This window comes from Martes martes, assembly GCF_963455335.1.
Source record: "Martes martes genome assembly, chromosome: 4".
In the NCBI taxonomy this organism is placed as follows: Eukaryota; Metazoa; Chordata; class Mammalia; order Carnivora; family Mustelidae; genus Martes; species Martes martes.
The window spans coordinates 8,755,336-8,777,621 of record NC_137891.1 but is presented as its reverse complement, the minus strand read 5'-3'; the positions used below and the strand labels follow the sequence as shown (position 1 = coordinate 8,777,621).

Sequence of the window (22,286 nt, the reverse complement as noted above, 5' to 3'; positions counted from 1 at the left end):
TCAGAATAAAACGTGGTCCCTCCCCCTGGGATCTTGGCGGCCAGAAAGGCTTTAATTTTCCCTCTACTGGAGACCTGTTTCCAGCCATGCAGCCAACAGCTATTTCTAGAGGCCCAGCCCCAGACTGGACCCTAAGAGCTCGCAGATGTCCAAGTTCTAGATGCTGCGAGGCTCATCACCCAGTCAGGACTGGCTCAGATGCGGGTTGGTGAGAAAACTTGGGGCTGAAGTTCAGAAACCTACCTTCTTGCCCCAACTTTGACTTTAACTGGCTTGGAAGACATCTGTGCCCAGCGTGGTGGGGGGTGGTGGTGGTGGAAACTGAAGTGAGAGGGAGGGCAGGTAACCAAGGAAGGCTTCACTGAGGAGGCGGACTCCAGTTCCCTCTTGGCTCAGGCCCTCATTGCCTCCCGCCAGGCTCAGGCAGTGGCCTCCCTGCCTCTCCTTGGCGGCACCCCTCCACCTGGCTGCCAGGGTGGGACTCTTTCCTGTAGCTCTGATTCCAGCCTGGGCCTGCTCACCAACCCCCTTCTTCATGAGATAGAGCATCGCTGCCTCGTATGCCCTGCCAGACCCCCATGGCTGGCCCTACCCCACCTTCGAGCCTTTCCTAGAAACCTCCAGCTGCCCTCCAAAATCAGCAAAGGAGTTCATCTCAACAGCCAGAAAACAGGCAGACAGACCCTCTGTACTGAGAGACTTTCATGGCTCTCACCAGCCTCGGTTATTACAAAATCTCTGTGGCGTGGGTCCCGTGGGCCCCATTTCTCAGATGAGGAGAGGGAAGGTCGAGGAGATTCAGGGACTGCTGACTGGGATTCAGAACCTGGTGGCTTCCAAGCCGCCTGAGGTCTATCTTGTTCTGATGGGGCCTGGTGCCTCTTACACACACAGCCTGAGCACGAGCCCGCGCACGACCCACTGTTGCAAGCTGGTGCTTCTGGAACATGTTCCCATCACCCCCAGAGGAGGAACGAATGTGAAGGCTTGGGAATCTAGGACAGGGTTCTCAGCCTCCTTGCTGTGACATTGCGGGTGGATAATTCCTTGCGGAGGGGTCCGTCCCAGACTTTGTAAGATGTTCAGGAGCTTTCCCGGCCCCTGCCCGCTAGATGCCAGTGAAAAAACTTTCATCTCCAGCTGTGACAGCCAGAAATGTCCCCCAAACATTGTCAGATGTCCCCTGGGTGGGGGAGTGTCCCCAGCAGAGAGCCACTGGTCTAAAGGCATCATATATCTTTGAGGATATTTCTTCTGCCTTCTTTCCAAATGTGCAATCATTTTGTGTTCTGCTTCAGGGTATGTTGTATTTATTTTACTCTGGAGTGTTTCATTCTCGAGTCTCTAAAACTGATGAACCGGCAAGATGCTTGCTCCACGGGTTCCTTGTATGACCTTGGGTGACCTTGCCGGCCTACACCAGGCCGGACCCTGCACCAACCGTGGAGCCAGCTGTGGCGAGAGGCACGCTAGGCAGTGCGAGGACAGGGCGTGTTGTCTGCAGGCCCCGTGCGGAGGCACCTGGTGGCCTAGGGGACCCTGGCCCAGGGAAGCATCTCCCCGTCGCAGTTGTCTATAGAACGAGGCATAACTAAACTCCCTCCTCTGTTCCCATTTGACCAGGGACTACTTTATCACCTGTCCCATAATCGACATGGCCAGCCACTGGGCGAGAAGGGCCCGGGGAAGTGTCTTCATGTACCACGCTCCTGAAAGCTATGGCCACAGCAGGTAAGGTGGCCGCGTGGCCACAGCGGGCACTGGCAAGTGAAGGGGGTCTGGCTGGGCTCCATGTCAATTCTGTGACCTTCAGGGAAGCTGAGGAGAGATGGCAGGACTGAGGTTCAAGTCCTGGCTCCGTGACATCAGACTTGTCATTTTGTGTCTGAAAAACGGGTGTAATAGTAATCTCCACTTTCTCTCACAGTATTGTTCAGAAGGGCGAGCCAAACAGCAAAATAGAGGAGTCATCTTGGAAGTCCAATGTTAGCTCTTAATGGATTGACCTGGCTTGGAGGAGGAGGCTTCTTTATTAATCTGACATATTTATGTTGCTAAAACCTGAGCACTTAGCTTCACTAAGGAAGTGGCTTTCCGAAGTATAAAAGGCTGTTGCGTGTGTGTGTGTGTGTGTGTGTTTTTACAACAAAAGGAAAGTTCTCTCTATGTCTAATCTTTATATCCTACTTCTAAAATGTGTTCAATATGCTTTGTAATAAAAATCGCAGGTGCAAAAGCATAATCACAATGGAAACAAGAAATAATAAGTAAGTGAAAGAAAGCCCATGAGAAGCAAAGGGTCAACCAACAGGCACAGAGTGTAGCCCTGCGTGTTCCAGAAGCCAAGGACAAGATTAAAAAATAAAGGACAGTCGGACCAGAGAGGCTGGGCAGCAGAGGACACACCTGAGGTCTGCCCGTTGGATACCAGTGCCAGGAGGGTAGCGGGCACATGGATGCCCGGGGCGTTGGAAGAGGACTGTGGGGTCACATGTTCTACCTCATCATGACCTTGCAGTCCTGAGCCATTCACCCATGTCAGAAAACCCCAGGACCCTTCCCAGCTGGGCCAGCAGCCCCCCAAATCTGGTATGATTGCCATAAATCACATCAGATGAGCGACTTCATGCTGGAAATTCCTGGGGAAGAGCTCATGCCCCGCCAGCCTCAAGGTCAGCCCTCTGGGTCAAGCATTCTCAGATAACAGAGGGTCAGGGGTCAGGGAAATGGGGCGTAAGAATGCCAACTTTACAGCGGGAGATCCAACCCCACTGCCAGCCAGCTGTGCAAAGGTGGGCAGGCTCCTTTGCCTCTCTGACCCTCAGGATCCTCATCTGCTAAATGAGGCTAATGGTTTCCCCTTGCAGGCTTGGCATTAATAATATCTGACACAGAAATTATTCTTTCACCTGTGTTTCTTTGCAGTGACGTCAAGGGAACTCTTAAAAACACACCTAACTTCTCATTATAATTGGCAACATCCCTGTGTGGGCTGGATATGGCCACCGAAAGATCCCAGATCCCAACCTTATGAGGAAAAGGGGCTTTGCAGATGTGATTAGGTTAAATCTTGGACCTGGGAAGATTATCCTGCATTATCCTGGTGGGCTCCAGATGCAATCATGAGTGTTTTGACCGGAGAGGCTGGGGAAGGTACATAGAATTGGGGGAGGCAACGTGACCGGGGAGACAGAAAGTGGAGTGGAGCACCCATGAGCCGAGAAGCAGCAGCCAAAGAATCTCCCCAGTTCCACCAGATTCCAGGTGAGAATCCACAAGAGCTCCCGGGATCAGAACTGGCTTCTATCCTAGGGCCCCCAGAGGAAGCGTGGCACTGTGGACACCTTGATTTTGGCTTCATGACACCAATTTGGGGCCTCTGGCCCCCAGAATGGTGAGCCAGAAATACCTGTTGTTTAAAGCCACCAAGTTCATGGTAGTTTGTTACAACAGTCCTGGGGAACTAACACAGTCGTTACGACGCTCTCGTTTCCCTCGACACCCACTATTTCCCGTGTCCCCCGATAGATTAGTTGGCTTGTATAACACTTCACAGAAACATCCAGAATCCTAGTGAGGTTGGCAGCATTGAAATGGTCGCTGCTACTTTACAGATGAAGAGTGTGAGGTTCACGGAGTCCCGTGGGATTTCCCGCAAGGACCAGCAATAGTTTGTTGTAGAGCCGTGATGTGCTTACACCTTCTCTGAGCCCCTGAACGCTCTTCCCACTAAACCGTGAAGTTCTAAGCAGACTATTTATAATCCCAACCGCCCCCACATTGTAGGAGAGAAAAGAAATGGCAAGTGTAGGTTCTACTAAGAAGGCATTTGGAGAGAAGGGACGATGATGAGAGCAGCAGTTTGGGTGGGTATGAAAGGAGCCCTTGTCACCCAGGGACCACCCATGGCTGGGAGGCCCAGAGTGGGAAGTTTGCAAAATATGCCTCGGCCGTGTCTCCCAAATGCCAGGGCCCCCAGAGTCCGAGACCGAGACAGGAGTTGCTTCTCTGCTTTCCTCCCTATTCAGGCACAAATTACAACACAAGGTCTGGTGCTCTCGAGGCGAGTCTTATCAAAGGCCTTAAAATGTGTACATATGCCATTGGGTTCCAGAATAGTCAGTGGCAACCCTAGAGAGGCCTCTGCTCCCTGAGGACCAGAACGGTCAAAGCGGAACAAGATGGAAGGATCCATGTGATTCCACACAGAATCAATAATGCTTTTGTCCCACCCCGTGGTTTCCTGAGACTGCCTTAGCCATGTCCTACACGCAGGAGACTTATAACAACGGGAATGGATCGTCCCACAGTTCCAGGGCCTGGAAGTCTAAAATCAAGGTGTCATGAGGGGGCTCCCTCTGGAAGGATCTGTTCCAGGCCCTTCTCTTAGCTTCTGGTAGCCTGAGGCATTTCTTGGCTTGTAGATGACCATCTTCCCTCTGCGTGTCTGGGTCCAAATTTCCCCCTTTTCATCACAACACCAGTCATATTGGATTGAGACCTACCCTGTGTCCTTATTTTGACTTAGTTACCTCTGAAAAGACCCCAGTTTGAAAGCAGGCCATAGTCTGAGGTTCCAAGGTTAGGGCTCCAGCATATCTTTTTAAGGGGACACAATTCAACCCATAGCACCACCCTTCTCTCCGAAGTAACAGCCTTGCAGGCCAGGCTCCTGAGTGGCGAGGGCCCTGAGGGGTCTGTCTCAGACCTAGACATGAGGTGGTCCATGGAGGTGGACTCTCCAGCGGACTCCGGACCACATCCTCATTCTCTCACGCCCAGCTTGGGATTCCCTGTCGTTCAAGAGCGTTCCCCACCCCTCCGGGGCTCCCCAGACCAGGCTCCACTGTGCTATTCCAGGGAACCGCTCCCTGAAAGGAAGCCACGCTCACGAGCCAGACCTGCACACAAGTGCCTCCGGGCTCCTCACAGTCGCCGTGCCTCAGGGCCTAGGGACCCTCCTGGCACAGAGGAGGAGGGGTTCAGGAAGTCATGCTGAAGCCAATCCAACTGCCTCATTTGACAGGTGAAAGAATGAATTCTTTCTGCTGTGGTTCATAGGCTCCTTGGGGCTCAGTTTTGCCATCTGTGCAATGGGAACAGGGAGGTGGGAAAGGTCAGGAGCACGGATTCCTCACTGCTCTCTGTGGTCCTCTCACCCTGGGCAGGAGGAGAGCAACGTTCTCTATACCTTGGAGCCTGAGCTCCGAGGAAAGCATCGAGTTTATGGAGGTTAGAGAGCTCAGTCCCCTGTAAGTGACATCCAGCTGTCACATTCTACCATTTGGCAGGACAGAGACACTCAGAGGCACCCATGCCTTTCTCAGGCCGAGCTGTTGCTATGTGAGCTATGTGTATGGAGGCAGAAAGTATCCAAAGCACGTTCTTGACAACCCTCCATGTCTGTGTCCTCTCCCCCACCACCGTCACAGGGTGGTGCCATCCGGGTAGTAGATGCTGAAATCAATGAATGAATCACGGAGGCTAGCCCGTTTAATTGCTGGCAAGTGTATCCTTTTTGCCTGAAAAGACATCTCTCTCACTCTGCCCTGGAGCTCTCACACCTCTCATTTATTTCTGGCTCAAACCTACAGACTTAAAATATATGTGCCTGCCGTACGCTTTCAGCCATCTGTCTGGTACCTCCATTTCTGTGAGCATAGATCAGCTTTCCTGGCATAGCCAGGGTACAGAATGCAATACATTACCACTTTCTTAAGACTCCTGTTAATTGATCACCGCATGGCGTGGTTCTGTAATGGCTCCTGGATTATGGATGAGATTTTCATCCCTGAACTTGAGGACCAGCCTCCGTGAGGGAGGAACGGGTGTTGTGGCTGGGGGAGGGGACAAAGAAACTAAAGTCTGCAGTGGGAGAAGAAGCTTCCTCTTTAAGATTTAGATTCAAAGAAACACAGACTATGGAAATTTATTTAAGCCCAAGGTGAAGAGCCAGTCACCGGCAGTCTAGACCCAAACCCTGTCACTTGTCCTCACTCCAATTTTTTTTCGATTGTTCCCTCAACCCCGAGCTTGAGTGTCTGCCACTTGCTGTGTGACGTTGGGCGAGTTGCTTAGCCTCTCTGAGCCTCAGTGCATCTCACTTACACACAGGGAAGGTCACAGTTCCTGTCCCATAGTGCGGCTAGAAGGATTTAGAGAAAGAGTGCCTGCGTCTGGGATGTGTGCTTGTGTGTGTGTGTGCATGTGTGGTTGTGTGCATGTGTGTGTAAAACATGTGGAATCTTTGGTTTCCAAGGCTACTAACATGAGGATAAAACTTACCAGCTTTCTTTTGCCCAACTCTGCTCACTGGGGAGATTTGGGGCCAGTTTTGCCCATGGTTAATATCTTTAGCCCTCTGTTCCAGGAAGAGGGGTTTTCCCTCCTGACTGTATAATCCAGGCCCTCTTACGCTGGCGCTGCTGACATTTTAGGCCAGCTAATTGTCGGGATGGGCTGTCCTGTGTATCATGTGTGGTGTTTAGCAGCACCCCTGGTCTCTGTCACTCAGTACCAAAGCACCTTCATCGTTGGAACAACCAAACAGGTCTCTAGACATGGCCAGTGTCCCCGAAGGGCAAAACCGCCCTCTGTCGAGAACCACTGGTGGACTCCACTAAAACGGGGTTGTTACAGACAGCGCCTGAAGGGAAGAGGCAGCCCATTTCCCAGACTCGTCCTTGATCAGTGCAGGACTCCTGCACAGACACTGTCCCTGACCCCACAGGAGCCCATTCAGGCAGACCATGAATGCACCACGGGAACGGAGCACGGCAGGTTGTCTGTTACCGAGCTGGCCCGGAAGGCTGACATGCTGCTCCCCCATGTTCACGTTGGCAGGGCTGTGGTCTGCGGTCCCCTCCCAAATTGAAAGCTAAGGGGAATCTCTAGGCCGGCTTCCCTGCTCTGTCTCTACGTGCCACCGCCTGAATGCAGCTAGGACTCCCTCCTCCCCTGCCAGTCTCCTGCTTCGCCATCCTGTGGATTCTTTGTTGAAGTCCTTCTCTCGAACCAGCCCCTTCCAAAGGACACACTGGTCCCCGTATTTTCTCTGGAGGAGCCCTCACCCCGTTCTCTGCAGCCCATGGCCAAAGGACTCCCAGACCCTGTGGTCAGCCTGGGTCGGGGGGACCCAGCCCCCAGCCCTCTCCTGGGAGTCAGGTCCCAGCAAGTGCGGGAGGGGAGATTTATTCTCTGACGTTGCCTGTCCATGGACAGATCCACTGAGGTGCACCCCTTATGCGTGCCTCTGGGCCGGTGACAGCCTCTCAAAGCTTCTGCGTCTTCATTTGTGTGATGGAACTAATAATAACACCACTGCAGGAGTGTGTCAGGATTAAATGAGAGTGCGTGCAGACTGCCCAGCTAACTGCCCTCATAAAGCCAGTGCTATGAGGCGACTTCCAACACTGTTTCCTGGGTAATGCTGGAAGAAGCCACATTGCAGATGGACGGGTCCCAAGAAAACAACCTCAAAGGAGGTGGTTTCTGGGTGCCAGCCACTGGAAGAGGAGCTGTGGGGGCCCTTCCTCGTAAGCTCACTGGTGCCAGTTCAGAGTTTCCATGGAAATTCACTGTGGGGCTGTGGGGGGGGGGGGTTGTTGTACGTGAACGGTGTGTGGCCGTCAGGGCCTTCCTTCAGAGTCCTTGATCCCAGAGTCCTGAGGGTTCATTCCCACATTTTAACAGTGCGGAAGACAGTTCGGAGAGATGGGTCTTAACTCCCCTTGGAATGGGGGTGGGATAGGGCTCTTGGGATGGCACATCCATATAGGATGCCAGATAGTTCTTTGATTTGGGGAGAAGCAGCTCAGCATAAAGGAAGAACTCCCCCTTTGGAGGTAAATCAACGGGAGGTTTAATTCCATCTCTTCTATTCATTAACTGCCTACATTTGAGCAAGGTTTTTCTCAGTTTACCCACCTATAAAATGGGTATAGTTATATCTACTTCATAGTATGAAGATTCAAGTCGATATATGTTAAAAACCTGGCATATTCTAGATGTTCAATATTAAGGTAACTTTTACTTATGGAAAAACAAGGCTCTGAGAAGAAAAAAAAAAAATCAAGATGACTTAAGAGGCAGTAATGTTCTTCCTTTATATGTTGTCCCAACCCTGGAAAACAAAGCTATAACTTCTAGACTCAAGACATTTTATACACCACTACATTTGCATTCTAGACATGTGTGTGCATTCCAAGGGCCTTTAACACTCCAGATTCAAAATATGATCTTTTCAGTTGACTGTTTCCTGCAGTTTGTTGGAATTAGCAAACCAAAGAAAATATTAAGTGGTTGGATTCTTGAGTTGGGCCCACTGGCCTGGCAACATCGACGGAGGTGAATCATTTTCTAAAACCGACCACTCCAATCTAGTGATAAAGACATGTGCCATGTGTCCTTCCCAACATGGATTCAACAAATATTTGCCTGCTGCCTTCTATGCCCCAGATCCTAGCAATGGACAGAGATAGCCTGTCTTCTCAGTATTAACTTATGTTAGGGGGTGGGGGTGGTGAACATCTAAGGACAGGGTGCAAAGAACAGACAAAACACACATCGTAAGCAGGGGAAGTTCAGAAAACTGCCTATGAAGGAGAAAGGGAAAAGGCTTGACATGTTTGAGAATAAAGAAGGAGGCCAGGGAGCTGGAGTCTGGTGAGGAGGGGGAGGGTAGTTGGAGATGTGGGGGGAAATAGGGTCCTGTAGTTCACATAGGAGTTTGTAAACTGTGGCAGGCAAAGAGATAGTATTTTTTCTGAGTGTGATGGAAAGGCATTGGAGATTTTCAAGAAGGCAAGTGATAGAGAAGGGGTCTTTTCTTTCCCACTCAAATCACAGCTCACTGAGAACCAGGTGGTTTTCTTAATAGAATGTGGAATCGAAATCCTGTTATCCAGGGTGATGATCAGCTGGTTCATCAGAAAAGTCAGTTAAGATGGGAACTCACAAGACATGAATAAGGTAGATGTATTAACCTTGAACATGTTATCGTTTCTGTGTGCACTGAAACATGCATTCATCTTTGAGTCCGTCAGTGCAGGGTCAGAGCCTAGAGTCGGAAAGTGCTCCCTTTGGGAGGGGATGTGCTATGGTGAGTGCTGTGAAGTGTGTATGTAAGCCTGACAATTCACAGACCTGTAGCCCTGGGGCAAATAATACATTATATGTTAATAAAAATAATTAATTAAAAAAAAAAGAGAAAGCGCTCCCCTTGAGATTCTTGCAAAACCATGAACATAATGCATGGCCTATGATTCCCAGCTTGATTTCTGGAAAGTGGGGTATCCACATGCTATTGAATTAATTTAATTAAGTTCTATAATCACAGTGACAGATACAGCTGACATCAACAGGTTTGAGACAAACACAGCTGGCTCTTGGTAAACACATAACTTCCTGGTGGGGATAGATGGACCAGGCCAGGAAAATTCAGCCTTTGCAGAGCACTGGTCATTATGCTTTATGTGGGGAATAAAATGTCCAGGTTATGGGGTGCCTGGCCAGCTCAATCAGTAAAGCATGGACACTTGATCTTGGGGTCATGAGTTTGAGCCCTGTGTTAGTTGTAAAGTTTACTTAAAAAAAATTAAAACAAATAAAATATTCAAGTTAATGCACCAGGTCCCCTGAGACTTCACCTGTGTGTACCACCCAACTTCGCTGGGCTTTCAGGACTGTGAAAATACGCAGGTATTTCATTTGGGACTGAGGATGGAATTGTATCATTTAAAGTAAATCAGGGAGCTAGGTTTTTAAAGGGTTGCATAGTGAATCTTTTTGTAAAACAAAAGCCATTTGTAAAGCATCTGATTGCCTCCTGATAATTCATAGGCAGAATCTGAATTTCCCCGTATTAGATTTGCCCAAAGAGAAGCGCAGTCACAGGTTTCTATTTGTAAGTTAGGGAACACTGCCTCAACCCCTCAAAAAAAAAAAAAAAAAGCCTGGGAAGCAGAAGGATTTCCATTCCTCCTTGTTCCTGATTTCTGTTGGAGGAAGTTATTTAGAGATGCCGGCTAGAGATAAGAAAGGGAGTATATTTTATGGGGGTGAGGTCAGCAAACTTCCTCCTGCAGGGAGAACAACAGGGATAGAAGTCTCTGGAACTACAGGCCCTCATGTCAGTCAGTCAGATGCTCTGCAGCAGGGAGACTTTCCACAGCACAGGGGTCTTCAACCCACGATCAGTGTAAGAACGACCTCCCCGCTTGCTCTCCTCACCTTGAGGGGAGCCCCTCTCAGGTCACTGTGCTCCCTAATCAGCCCCAAAGGGCCATGAATGATGTGTGGGCAGCAGAGCTCAAGTCAGGAGCTTGTGCAATGACTTATGTCTGAAAAGTGGCTTGAGGCTGGTCCAAATGCAGGCCTGGCCTCCCTAGAGTGCGCACCAGCGGGACTGAAGACGATGAGGTTGGCCCAGTGGAAAGGTTGGGGAGCATGATGTAAGCAGAACTAGCCCTTTTGTCTCTCCTGGACAAATGCAGCAACCCCGTGATTTCTCAGTTCAAGCCTTCCTCCTCACACCACTCCAGGAATGATTCTAGAAGAAACATAGCTTGCAGCTTGCTTGCTTCGAAGCTGCTCATGTTCCCTCATCTCCTTGAAGATGTGACCTTCAATTCCTCTGACCTTGGTTCTCACACCTTCCACACAACCAGAGCCTGAAGGACCTTAGCGAGCAGCAGGCAGGGAAGTTGTTCCCAAACTTTTGGTTTACCTGGGCCTGGAAAAATCCCAATTTCACTTTCTGACATGGTGCACTTCTCAGTTCAATGGAGAGGACCACCCCAAGACTTGGGGCCTCTGCCACTTGGTACAGCAGCATCCCGGCTCACAAGGCCCTTCCCCCGAACCCCCTCACTAAACTCCCACTTGTCTTTCAAGCACAAGTCAACCCGGAGAGGAATTCCTCTCTCTGACTTTCCATAAGCTCCTCTCAATGCCCTTGCCTGAGACAGGCACCATCCCTCTCTCTCTCTTCTTGTGAGGTACTGTAAACAATCTCAGCATTTGATATCTAGCTATCCTCCATCTCACAACATCTTTTAAAAATGTCAGCTTCTCGGCATTTCCTGTGAGACTGTGAGCCGTGCCAGATGGCTGACTTAGCCTCTTCTCTCCCCAGCCCCTGTTCAGAGCACCACACACAACAGGCAGGGAGCTAATGGGCCCCGGTGAGGTCTTGTTCTGACGTCTGGCGTTGTGCCCCCATAAATACACACACACACACACACACACACACACACACACACAGTCATCCCCAAGACGTGGCCAGTCAGTTCCTCCCATACTCTGGCTCACGGTAGCATCTCCAACACCATCAGCAGCCATAGCTCTTCCATGGACGGCAGTTTGTCAAGAGGGATTTCCATCCACTACAGTCTGGGAGCGTCCAGGCATCTTATGCGGAAGGCTGAACAGAGATGATCAGAGTGTGCAGAGAGGAAAACCAAGGCTCAGAGAGTCAGCGGAGGTGTTGGGCTTGGAGCCCAGCTCTACCAGCCTGGGCAGGGAGCTCTCCTCATCCCCACACCACATGTGACAAGGAGGAGATCCAGACCTGGGCTGAGCCTGGGGCAAGTAACTGTCAGCTGAGGGAAAGGCTGACTGGAGCATTCTTACCAAAGACAGTAAGTGACAAGTAAAAGCTAAGTACCACTGGCTTGACCACAGACCCACGCGACTGCTGCGGGGTGGGTGTTTGTGATCACACCTAGGACAGAGCACCCCAGATCGATAAGTATGAACTGTCAGCCCCACCATGGCCAATCAGCTAACAAACTTCTCTTTTTACCTTGTTTGTCCCTGGAGTGTTCTTCCTCGTCTCCTCCTGCTGCCACGGAATCCGAACGCCCTCTTCTCCCTCCAGAGAGTCCTGGGATTCAGAGCCAGGGCCCAGGGTCCTCCGATTCAAATGCCCCCTTCCACGGCTCCCACTGGCTGCCCTTCCTCCAGATGTCTGCCTTAAACTGCTCGAAATAACTCCAGCATCCTGATAAAGATCAGCCTTGCTAAGGAAAAAACAAAGCAGAAGTCTTCATACACAACAGGCTTTTAAGTTAAACAGCTCTGATGAGCTGGAAGGCCAGGTCTTTTCCGTCTTTTCCCAAAAGCAGTGCCCTGTGACCTGCTGGGGCCTCACACAGACCTGCTGGGGTCTCTGTGACAGCTGGAGGTGACCCGAGCCCATTCCCAAGGGTCATCTTTCCCCAACTCCCAAGGCCTGTGGTATCACCTTGGTAGGTTGAATACTTACACCATAGAAATTGGCAAAAGGCAATTGTTTTATTTATTTATTTATTTATTTATTTATTTATTTATTTGTTGGTGCAGGGGGTAGCTCAGAGGGAGAGGGCAAGAGAGAATCTCAAGCAGATTCCTTGTCCTGTGGAGAGCCCAATGTGGGGCTCGATCTCACGACCCTGAGATCATGACCTGAGCTAAAATCAAGAGTCGAACACTTAACTTACTGAGCCCAAGTACCCTAAATTGATGTTATTAACCAGCACACTGTTGGCACAGATCTCAGGAACATGAGAAAAGCTACAAGGCTCTCCCAAGAAAGTGTTGACATACAGTGTTACTCTGTTTCACATATAACTCATGGCCCTCTGGAACCCTACAACGGAAGTCTCAGATTAAAGACCCTCATTCTTAAGTTTTCAGATGTTTCTCACAGGTAAAGAGGAAAAAGGAATGAGTGTCTGAGCTAGAAACTGAGCATGAGATTTGAAATATTTTATTGCTCCCCTTCCCTGGCTATTTGGAAGCATTGGTCCAGTCACCATGTTGCAGATGAGAACACTGAGGTCCAGAAAGGTCATGCATCTTGTCCAAGCCTTCACAGATATTAGGTGACTGAACTAGGGTTTGGACCATGTTCACCACACTACTTCTTTCTTTGGAAGAAATGGCAGACAAGGCCGCTGTAGTGGACAGAAATGCAGCCCCTTGATATGTTGGTGTCCTGATCCCCAACGCCTGTGACTGTGGTACCTTACATGACAAAGGGACTTGACACATGTTGTTAAGGCTCTCCAGATGGGAGATTATTCAGGATCATCCATGTCGGCCCAATGTAAGGACCCGAGTCCTTCAAAGCATCAGAGGGAGGGAGAGGAGTGTGTGGGAGAAGGCATGCTGGCTTTGAGGGCAGAGGGAAGGAGTCATCAATGGTGGCCTCCAGGAGCTGGGAGTGACCTTCAGCTCATGAGCAGGGAGAAAACAGGAACCTGGGTCCTCCACCTCAAGGAACCAAATTCTGTCACAACCCATGCGTAGGAGGCAGCTTCTCCCTCAGAGCCTCCAAAAGGAACGACGTCTGCTGACATCTTGATTTTAGCCCAGGGAGACCTGTGCCTGCCCTTCGAACTCTGGAAACTGTGAGATAGTATGTGTGTGTTGATTTGAGCCATTCTGTGGTATTTCTTAGGGCGGTGGTGGAAAACTCACGTGGCCACTTTCCCTGAAGGGCCTCTGAGAAGCACACCACTTCCGTCCTCCATACCGCAGGGGAAGGAGCAAGACCTGGTGGGACAACGGAGGGCTCAGGCATCCCCTATTGAGGTCGGGCTGCCCGGTTCCTCTGCAGCTCACATAGAGTAGGCAGCCCCCAAGGCTATGTGTGAGGCCAGGGGCTCTGCTGGCCTTGGAATCACAGGCTCCGCGTGAGTCTGGCATCGCCACTTCCCAGTGTAGGGCCTTGGCGAGAAATTGGCCTCTCTGAGCATACTTTCCTCCAGTGTAAACACTCTACAAATTACTCCAAGAATGTCTACTCTCAGGACCGTGGAGATAATGGGGTGAAGAGTGTACCCGAGGGCTGATTTCCGTTGCCCTTACAACTTCTATTTTCCTGGCCTTTTTTTGCTCTGTATTCCTTTTCCCTCTGTGTCTTACAACATCATTGAGAAGCCAGGTCATTAGTACTTCTTACCGATCCCCAGCCCCTGCCCACAGGTAGACAGAGAGCAGGATTTAGGGTCTGGGGGACTCAGCTCCAGATCCTGGCTCTCCGGTGTTGGAGGCATGTGGCAAACTTTCTGAGCCTTGGGTCATCACCTGGGAAATACACAGATGATGTCATTTCCGTCCTTGGTGGGTCCCGAATGTGGGTGGTCCAAGGCCTACCCCAGTACCTGGCACAGCACAGCTGCTCAGGAAATGGCAACTGGAAACAGGGACTGAGTGGAGCTGGCGACCAACAGGTGACCTTGGCCAGTGCAGGCTCTGGACTTGACCACAAATACTTCTGGAAGGAACTCAGCTTCTCAGAGATGAGGAGGTTTAAATGTTGATGCCACTGCTCTGTCCTACTCCCCTTTGTGAGTTTAAACCTTTCCTAAATGGGTGCAGGGTGCCTGATGCTGGTTGCAAAGGGATGCTGCTGTCTATGATTGAAATTCTTAGCCCTGTGTATCTCACATGGTCTCCCATCCATTCTATGACACCTTCCAGCATGGAACCGTGTTGACGCATAATGACCATGATCATAATACTATCTGGCACTTGGAAGTGCACTTGTCACTGGTTTGCATATGCCCTGGCTGGTCCAGCCTAGCATTTAATGATGAGTGAACTAAGAGCTAAGTCAAGTGACTCACCCAGGGTTACACTGGCCCTAAGTGACCGAGCTGACTGGGCTGAGTGACTCAGTCCCAGGCTATTCCCTCTATGACCTGTTAACAGTCATATGCACCCCTGGCGATCATGCTTATGGTCCCAGGAGGAATTCCAGCCCCTGAACCCTTCAGAAGTCCAGCCAGCCTGAGCCCTTTCCCAGCGCATGTGTGCAGTGGGTGTCTCTGCCCATCATGGACGACAACCCCGGAGAGCCCCCGGCCTGAGATGCTGCTGTTAGCCTGATGACAGCTGCTTACACAGCAAGTAGAAGGATGGACGAGAAAGAATACTCCCCTTACCTTTCAAACACCCACTACATTGACCGTCTTATTCTGGTCTTCATGACGACCCCATAAAGCCAGCATTTAATTATGTAACTGCTCCAAAAATGATGAAGCAGGGAATCGGGGAGGTCACATAACTTGCCAGGGGTCACAGCTTGGAAGTGGGGAGGCCTAAGACCTGGGAAGGGGGTCCTGGGGTGGGTGCCTTCCATTAGATCCCGCCCCTAGCCACGCTCCTGATCCGACTCTGCTGTTCGATTCACTGCATGCCTCTGGGAAGTCAGGAAACCTCTCTGGACTTTGTTTCCTTCATCTGTAGAATTAGAGTTGGCTCTTGCAATGAGTTGGGGCCAACTAGAAGGTTGGAGGGGTCAGTCTCCACACAAGACCAGGCTCACGTCTGACACCATGTGCAATTGCACGGGCTTCCCCAAACCATCTCCTGGGTTGATAATTTTCTAGGAAGACAGACCTCACTGAAAGCTGCTGTACTCAAAGTTAAGGTGATACAGGGAAAGGACGTGGATGGAGACCAGACAAAGGAAAAGTGGCATGGTATAGAGCCCAGGAGGGTTCCAAGCCCAGAGCCCCACAGTCCCCTCCCTATGTGGTCAGGGGGGTTACTCTGTTGGCACTGGTATGTGACAGTGGACATGGGGTGGCCCCAACCAGGGCAGCTCAACCAAACTTGGCTGTCAGAGGATTTATTAGAGCCCTGTTACTTAGGTGCAATTGACTGATTCATTGCCCATGGTTAGTCTCCATCTCCAGGTCCACTGGTACCAAGTGGCCCTAAGTCACATGGTCTTTGGCATGACCAGCCCCCACCCTAAGGCTGTCAAGTGGAACCACATATATGGAAAAATTCAGTGTGGGGATCCTCTGCCCTAAACAAAGGTATGACCACAGGTGCAAAGGCCTGACTTCTCTTTGGGAAAAGTCAAATTCTTTGCTACACAGTGAAGTCCCTTCCAGCTTTCCCACTCTGACACCCCCAGCAGTCACCCTCATGGCCCCGGGTTCCTCTGGCCTGGTCTCGGCAGTGCCAGCTCCAGCCCTGACCACTCCAACCACTCATCTGGCCTCCACACCCTTATTCCTGACTGCCTGCTTCTTATTATTATTCATTTCACTCATAGTGTCTATGAACTGACTAACAATCTTGTGCCAGGTGCCGGACTAGGGGTGGCTAGGTGGATGAATGTCATCCTTGAACAGGTGTGAGAGTGTAAGTCCTATGATCAAGGGCTAACGCAGAGAAGGGCTTGCAACACAGGCTCTTTTGAACAGACAAACGTTCTCTTGACACCACAAGTATCATGGTTAGACCGGTCAAAAGAGCATCCTCTCGGGAAGTTGCTTACAGGCATTGTTTCCGGAGAGGTAAGTGCTCAGCTACGGGTACATTTCAACCAGCAGATGTGTCATCAGTCTGCTCCAAGGGGGCATTGGATTAAAGGCCAAACCAAATCTCAACTAAAGAAACTAAGTACTAAGCCAGAATCTTAACTATAAAGACAGAAAAGTCCTCATTTGGGGAGGAATATTGGGTTTTAGCTCTTTGACTTTTCTGGTAGTTTATTATTCCTTTAACTTTTGCTTCTTCATGTTTCTGTGTGTTTGCTCAGCCTGGACTTGCTGGCAGATGTCCAGTACGCCTTCGGGCTTCCCTTCTACCCTGCCTACAAGGGGCGGTTCACTCTGGAGGAGAAAAGCCTGTCACTGAAAATCATGCAGTTCTTTTCGAACTTCATCCGATCAGGGTGAGTGGACCATGTGGGCCCACTGCGGCCATCACGCCTGCCTCCCTCCCTAACCCCCCCAGATGTAGTGGTCCCCTGCTACTGGTCTCCTTGTCTCAGTCCCCCTCTTCTAGCCCAAACTACCTCTGTGTAGATTCATCTTGGTGCAGGGAAGCTTCCACCCACACACTGCCTTATTCAACCACATTCGCTGGCTTTAGGTCAGGGTTTCTGAACCTCAGCACTGCTGATGTGGGGGCAGGTAAGTCTTTGTGGTGAGGGCATCCTGTGCGGCCTGGGCTGCTTAGTAGCTTCTCTGGTCTCCACCCACTAGATGCCAGTAGCACCTCACCCCAGCTGTGAGAACAAACTATCAGATGGTGCCGGATGCCCCCTGGGAGGCACAAACTCCCCAGGTTAAGAACCATAGTCTTAGATGATCAAATTCAGTGAAGATGTTGGAGACCCTTCCTTATCTACCCCGGCATCCCTGCATACTTCCATTCTAGCCCAAGTGACATAGTCACTGTCCCCACTTCCAAGCATGTCTCCCCCTTTACCTCTTTGCTAGACATCATCCATAACCTACGGACAGTCGGAAACCCGAAACCCAACCATAGTTAAACGCAGGGCAAAGTAGAACTTTATTTAGTTCATTGTAGGAGTGGAAAGACTCTTCTTTTAATTCAGATTTAGAAAATGTTTCACTGGGGAAGTGACATGGAAGCTGGGCCTTGAAAGACAACGGGATATTCAGACACAAGTTGCCAGACAGTAGAAGGAGCCTAGGAGAGGAGCATACAAGCAAAGTCACTTCGGGTGGAAGGGACGAGAAACAGCTTATTTGGTGAATGTCAGGAGGTCAGGTGGGGCTGGGAGGAGGGGCTGGTGGCAGGGGTGGAAAGGTGCCTGAGCATGACAAGGGATGGCCTCACCTTCATAGGGAAGATGGCTTACAGGAGATAGACAAGTTGGCCTGGTTCGGGGCCCACCCTCCTGCCCAGGTCTTGGGCAAATGGAGATACTCCAGGGACTGGCTGTGGTGTCCAGATAGAAGGACACCAGGATGGAAGGGGACGTGGTCACCTTGTGTGAATTCCAGAAATGGGCCTTTCCACTTTCAGGCATTTGTAATGTGGCAGATCAGAACACAGCTGCAGAAATCGAATCGGGCAAGTCCAAACCCTGCTTGGACACCTAAAGATGTGGGACTTGGTCCTTGGACACCAAGTGCAAGTGGAAAGGGATCCCAAGTGATAAAAGGAAAGCCATGTTTCCCTCATGGATGTTTCTTTCTTATCATTTTCCCAGAAATCCGAACTACCCGCATGAGTTCTCAAGGAAAGCCCCTGAGTTTGCAGCCCCCTGGCCTGAATTCATCCCGCGGGCCGGCGGGGAGAACTACAAGGAGCTCAGCGTCCTGCTCCCCAATCGACAGGGCCTCAAAAGTGCTGACTGCTCCTTCTGGTCCAAGTACATCCAGTCCCTGAAGGCGGCAGCAGCAGGTGGAGAAGCCAGAGCGGACAGGGGCTGGGCAGAGGGCGGGCGGGTAGTTCATCTGCAGCATCTACTGAGCTCACTGTGCGGCAGACTCACGTTGCGTGCTCGGAGCCACTGAGTCACGGAGTGCCGTCAACACAGCCCTTCTCCATGAGGAGCTCCCAGTCTGGGGGGCTTCCTGTTCTGAAGGGGGAATTTTCAGAGAGATTAAGCCTCAGAGCCAGGACACCAGGGGTCTGGGGGTGGGATTTCCAGCTGGGGAGAAGTAGGTATTATTACCTCTTACCGCTGAAATGCACTTCCTGATGAGCAGGTATTAAGGAGGTAAACCGAATCATAATGAGGGCACTGGGAATAGAGAACGAATGCAATGCCCGTAAGAAGCTTCCAGGAGAGGAGAGGGAGTGAGTAACATAACCCAGTGAATGGCTCTCAGCTGTCCTCACCCTGTGATGGAAGTCTGCACCCAGGCCGGTGGGAGCCCAGTGGAGGGAGGGTCTGAGAAGGCTTCCCGGGGAGGTGGATGATGGGGCTGAAGGTTTTCAGAATGACATGATTTTTTTGTGGGGCTAAACATGGGAGTGCAACATTCAACAAGAAAATGACCTTGCCCACCTTGTTTTAGACCATCAATGCTGCATTTAGCCTCCAAGGCCAAAGGGATCTCTGTTAAACCCAAGACTTATTATACTCTTAGCATGACCCGAGAGCCTGGTGATGAATCTGGTGCCCGACCCCTGGAAATGCCCCTCCATTGAACATTTGTAGGGAAGGCGCATCAGAGGCTGAGGTCTCTTAGGGCCAAGGGGGAAGAGGCAATGGAGGAGTCCTGATCTGAATGGACCACCCTTCTATTTCAGATGAAGCCAAGCAGGAGCTGTCAGCAGAAAGTGAAGAGGACGATGGGCTGGTTAACTCTGGGCTGACAGGAGGGCCAGGATCCAAGAGCTACACCAAGTGACCATCTTCTAAGACCCTCCTGCCTAGCGTGCCAACCCCATCTCTGGCTGCCACCCAAGGCATCTTATTCTCTAAAATAGCCACTAACTTTCAATAAAGTGTCTACATGCCGTGAAGCATTGGTGACTTAGATTTGTTAATTCAAGACAGTCCCGGGGAGACACCAAACTATGTTTTAATGATCTTCCTAAGGCTTGAATCCCAGGCTGCCATTTCCTTCCAGCCAATATTTGTGGAGCATTTTGTGTACACCAGGTCCTGTGCTGATTGCAAGGGAGGCAGAGACCCTACCCTATAGATGGAGAAAAAGGCAGGTGAACAGCTGTGAACAATAACACAAGAAATGCGGATCCATTGAGGACAGGCCACAGAGTGATACAATCCCACCTGCGTGTTAGAAAGGATTTTCAAGTGAAGGTTCCAGAATGGAGGTGGGAGACCAACTAGGCTGGTCCAATATTCTAAGCAAGAGACAACGAGGTCTGAATCCAGGTAGTGAGGGTAGAGGTGGGGAAGGCAGAGATCTGAGAACTCTTTAGGAAGCAGAATTGATAGGACTTGATTGAATGTGAGAGGCTTGGGGCAAGGAGATAGAATTATTACCCTAGTTAAGGTTGCTTTGGGTTCCCAGATCAGCAACGGATTTGATCATTTACCTCTCTAAGGGACATACTCATGAAGGAGAATCTAAGACTGTCTCTCTTTTAATCACACACACATGCACACACACAGAAAGAGAGAGAGAATTAACCCAAAGTAAAAGCAGATAGAGCTGGTTAACAGCCTCCATGTCATTTATAAAGTATGTCAGAAGATATGTTGACACACATCACCTCATTTGAGCATAGACAAAATTCAGTAATTGTTCATATGTTGGGAACATCTCCCCCATTTTGAAGAAGTAGCAGTTGAGTCTCAGAAAGGCTTGTGACATGCCTAAATTCGTACAAGGGGGAGGTGGAGAATCAGAGTTCAACTCAGGTCTTCTGATTTCTCTATTTCCCTGCACTTCCTAGACTTCGGATAGGTCTACAGCCAAACTCTGTGTCATGAAGAACCTACTGAAACTATTGAAAACCTCAGGTAACCTCTCATTTGCTTAGAGGATCAATCAGGATAGTTCAGTGCAAGTAGCAAACACCCAACTACAGTGCCTTAACTGAAGTGTACTCCAGGAGGGGGATGGTCCTAGGATTGGTCTTCATCTTTGCTGTCTTCATACATGGGTGATGCCTCATTTCACTGACACAATATGGTTGCCACTGTTCCAGACATCACATTTGCTCCTGATGGCATCCGCACTGAAGCACACAAGGCGTGGTATGGAGGGACTTTCTTTAAGCATCTCTTTCTTTTCTTGGAAAATTTTCTTTCCCAGAAATTCCCAGCAAGATTCCCTTTACATTTCATTGGCCGTAATGGTGTTGTGTCCCTACTTTTAGACAAGTCACTCACAATAGGGAATGGGCTTACCATGATCCGATTAGACAAACATGACTTACTCCCTAGAGGATATTCCTTGGACATTCTGCTGTCCCAACAAAGCTGGGGTACAGTTAGCAGCAATGAATGGAGAGATTCTTACAGGGTAGAAGCGTAGGGTTTCCTCATCCACCAACACCTTAGTTGGGGCTTTGAAATAAGATCGGGGCCAGGAGTTCACAGTAGTGGAGTGACTTGGAATAATTCCCTTAGCCCAGTGGTTCCCAGCCTTGGCCAACAGCTAGAATCATCAGAGTCCTTTTACAAAATCGCAGTACCAATGCCACATCCCAGATTAATTAGATTGGAATCCTGGAGGGGGTGGGTGGGGACCAGGCATCAGGGAATTCCAATGCACAGGTAAGAATGGACCCCACTCTGAACTTCTCTGATCTTTATTTTACTTCATTGTAGAATGGATTCCATTAAGTTTATCAGATGAGCAATACTTCACAAGGGGTATGCTGGAAGAATTTTTATTTCAGTTTAGCATCCATTTCGGGTGGGCAGAATAATGTCCCTCCCCAAAAGTGATAGCCCAATTCCTAGAAACTGTGAATGACTAAGGCTATACCCTAAGGGGTATTAGGTCAAAGATGGAGTTAAGGTTGTCAATCAGCTAACCTTAAGATAGGGAATATACCTGTGATTACCCACTCAGGTCCAATGAACAACAATGTAATAACAATTACCAGGTGGGTCTTCAAAAGTAAAGAAGGGAGGCAGGAGAGGGGACCAGAGAGATGTCAGTGTGAGAAGGACTTGGACCAAAATTGCTGGTGCTAGAGATGGAGGAAGGGATTGTGCAGCCTCTAGAAGCTGAAAAAAGCAAAGAAATGCCCTCTCCCCTTCAACCTCTAAAAAGGAATGCAGCCTGCTGACCCCTTGATTTTAGCCCACTGAGCTTTATGTTGGATTTCTGATCTACAGAACTGTGAGATAATAAATTTCTATTGTTTTAAGCCCATAAATTCATGATGATTTCTTCCCACATTCATAGAAAACTAAAATACTATTATCTCTATTCAGAGGTATAGTTTATCCTGCCTTTGGACCAAACCTCAGGCATCACTCATTGTTTTCCTGATAATAAAATTTCTACTCCCGACCAATATCGAAACCCCAAATTCACCACCAGTAGCCCCGGACATGGGCCACTCACGTTCTTTAACGTGGTTGGAGTGGGGGATGGTCTAATGTTGGTGGAACCAGGTTGGGCCACCCCCTTTGTTGGCCCTGCACTACAGTCTAGTACCGGATGCCACCTGCTATTTGCTCTCAGTCTTTGAAAACTGAGCTAGAAAACATCCCATTTTAACATCCTGTTGTAATAATAATGCCTACTTTGCAAATCCGCCCTGCAGATTAAGGGCACTAATGTATATAAACAGAAAACAGTGAAGTAGAGTTCACAAGCCCTTGTAGTTAACAGTCCATTCAAGGCATCCCACTACAAGCCAGTCCACAAGAAAGCTATAGATGGGAGATTGATAAGGGATCCAAAGGCCAGGCTGTCTGAGCCTCTGCCTGGAACAGCTCGCAGAAAAGAGTGACCAAAGAGGAAACACACTGTAGTTAGAAGGTTTGAGCTGAAGGGGGCCTGAGTCAATATCTTTTTTTTTTTTTAAGATTTTATTTACTTATTTATTTATTTGACAGACAGAGATCTAGAGTAGGCGGAGAAGCA

At 49.7% G+C, this 22,286-nt stretch overlaps 1 protein-coding gene across 1 annotated transcript in view; it reads left to right on the top strand.

The window, feature by feature from the left end:
* TG (thyroglobulin) overlaps positions 1 to 19,235 on the top strand; it is a gene marked incomplete at its 5' end in the record, with an annotated part of 244,264 nt that extends 225,029 nt beyond the window's left edge. The window contains 4 exons of the mRNA XM_080800604.1: positions 1,624 to 1,731; positions 16,544 to 16,678; positions 17,969 to 18,162; positions 19,018 to 19,235. Coding sequence (XP_080656730.1) covers positions 1,624 to 1,731; positions 16,544 to 16,678; positions 17,969 to 18,162; positions 19,018 to 19,118 — 538 coding nt within the window. The 3' untranslated portion in view covers positions 19,119 to 19,235. The remainder of the gene's footprint in view (positions 1 to 1,623; positions 1,732 to 16,543; positions 16,679 to 17,968; positions 18,163 to 19,017) is intronic.
* Positions 19,236 to 22,286: the final 3,051 nt, after the last annotated feature.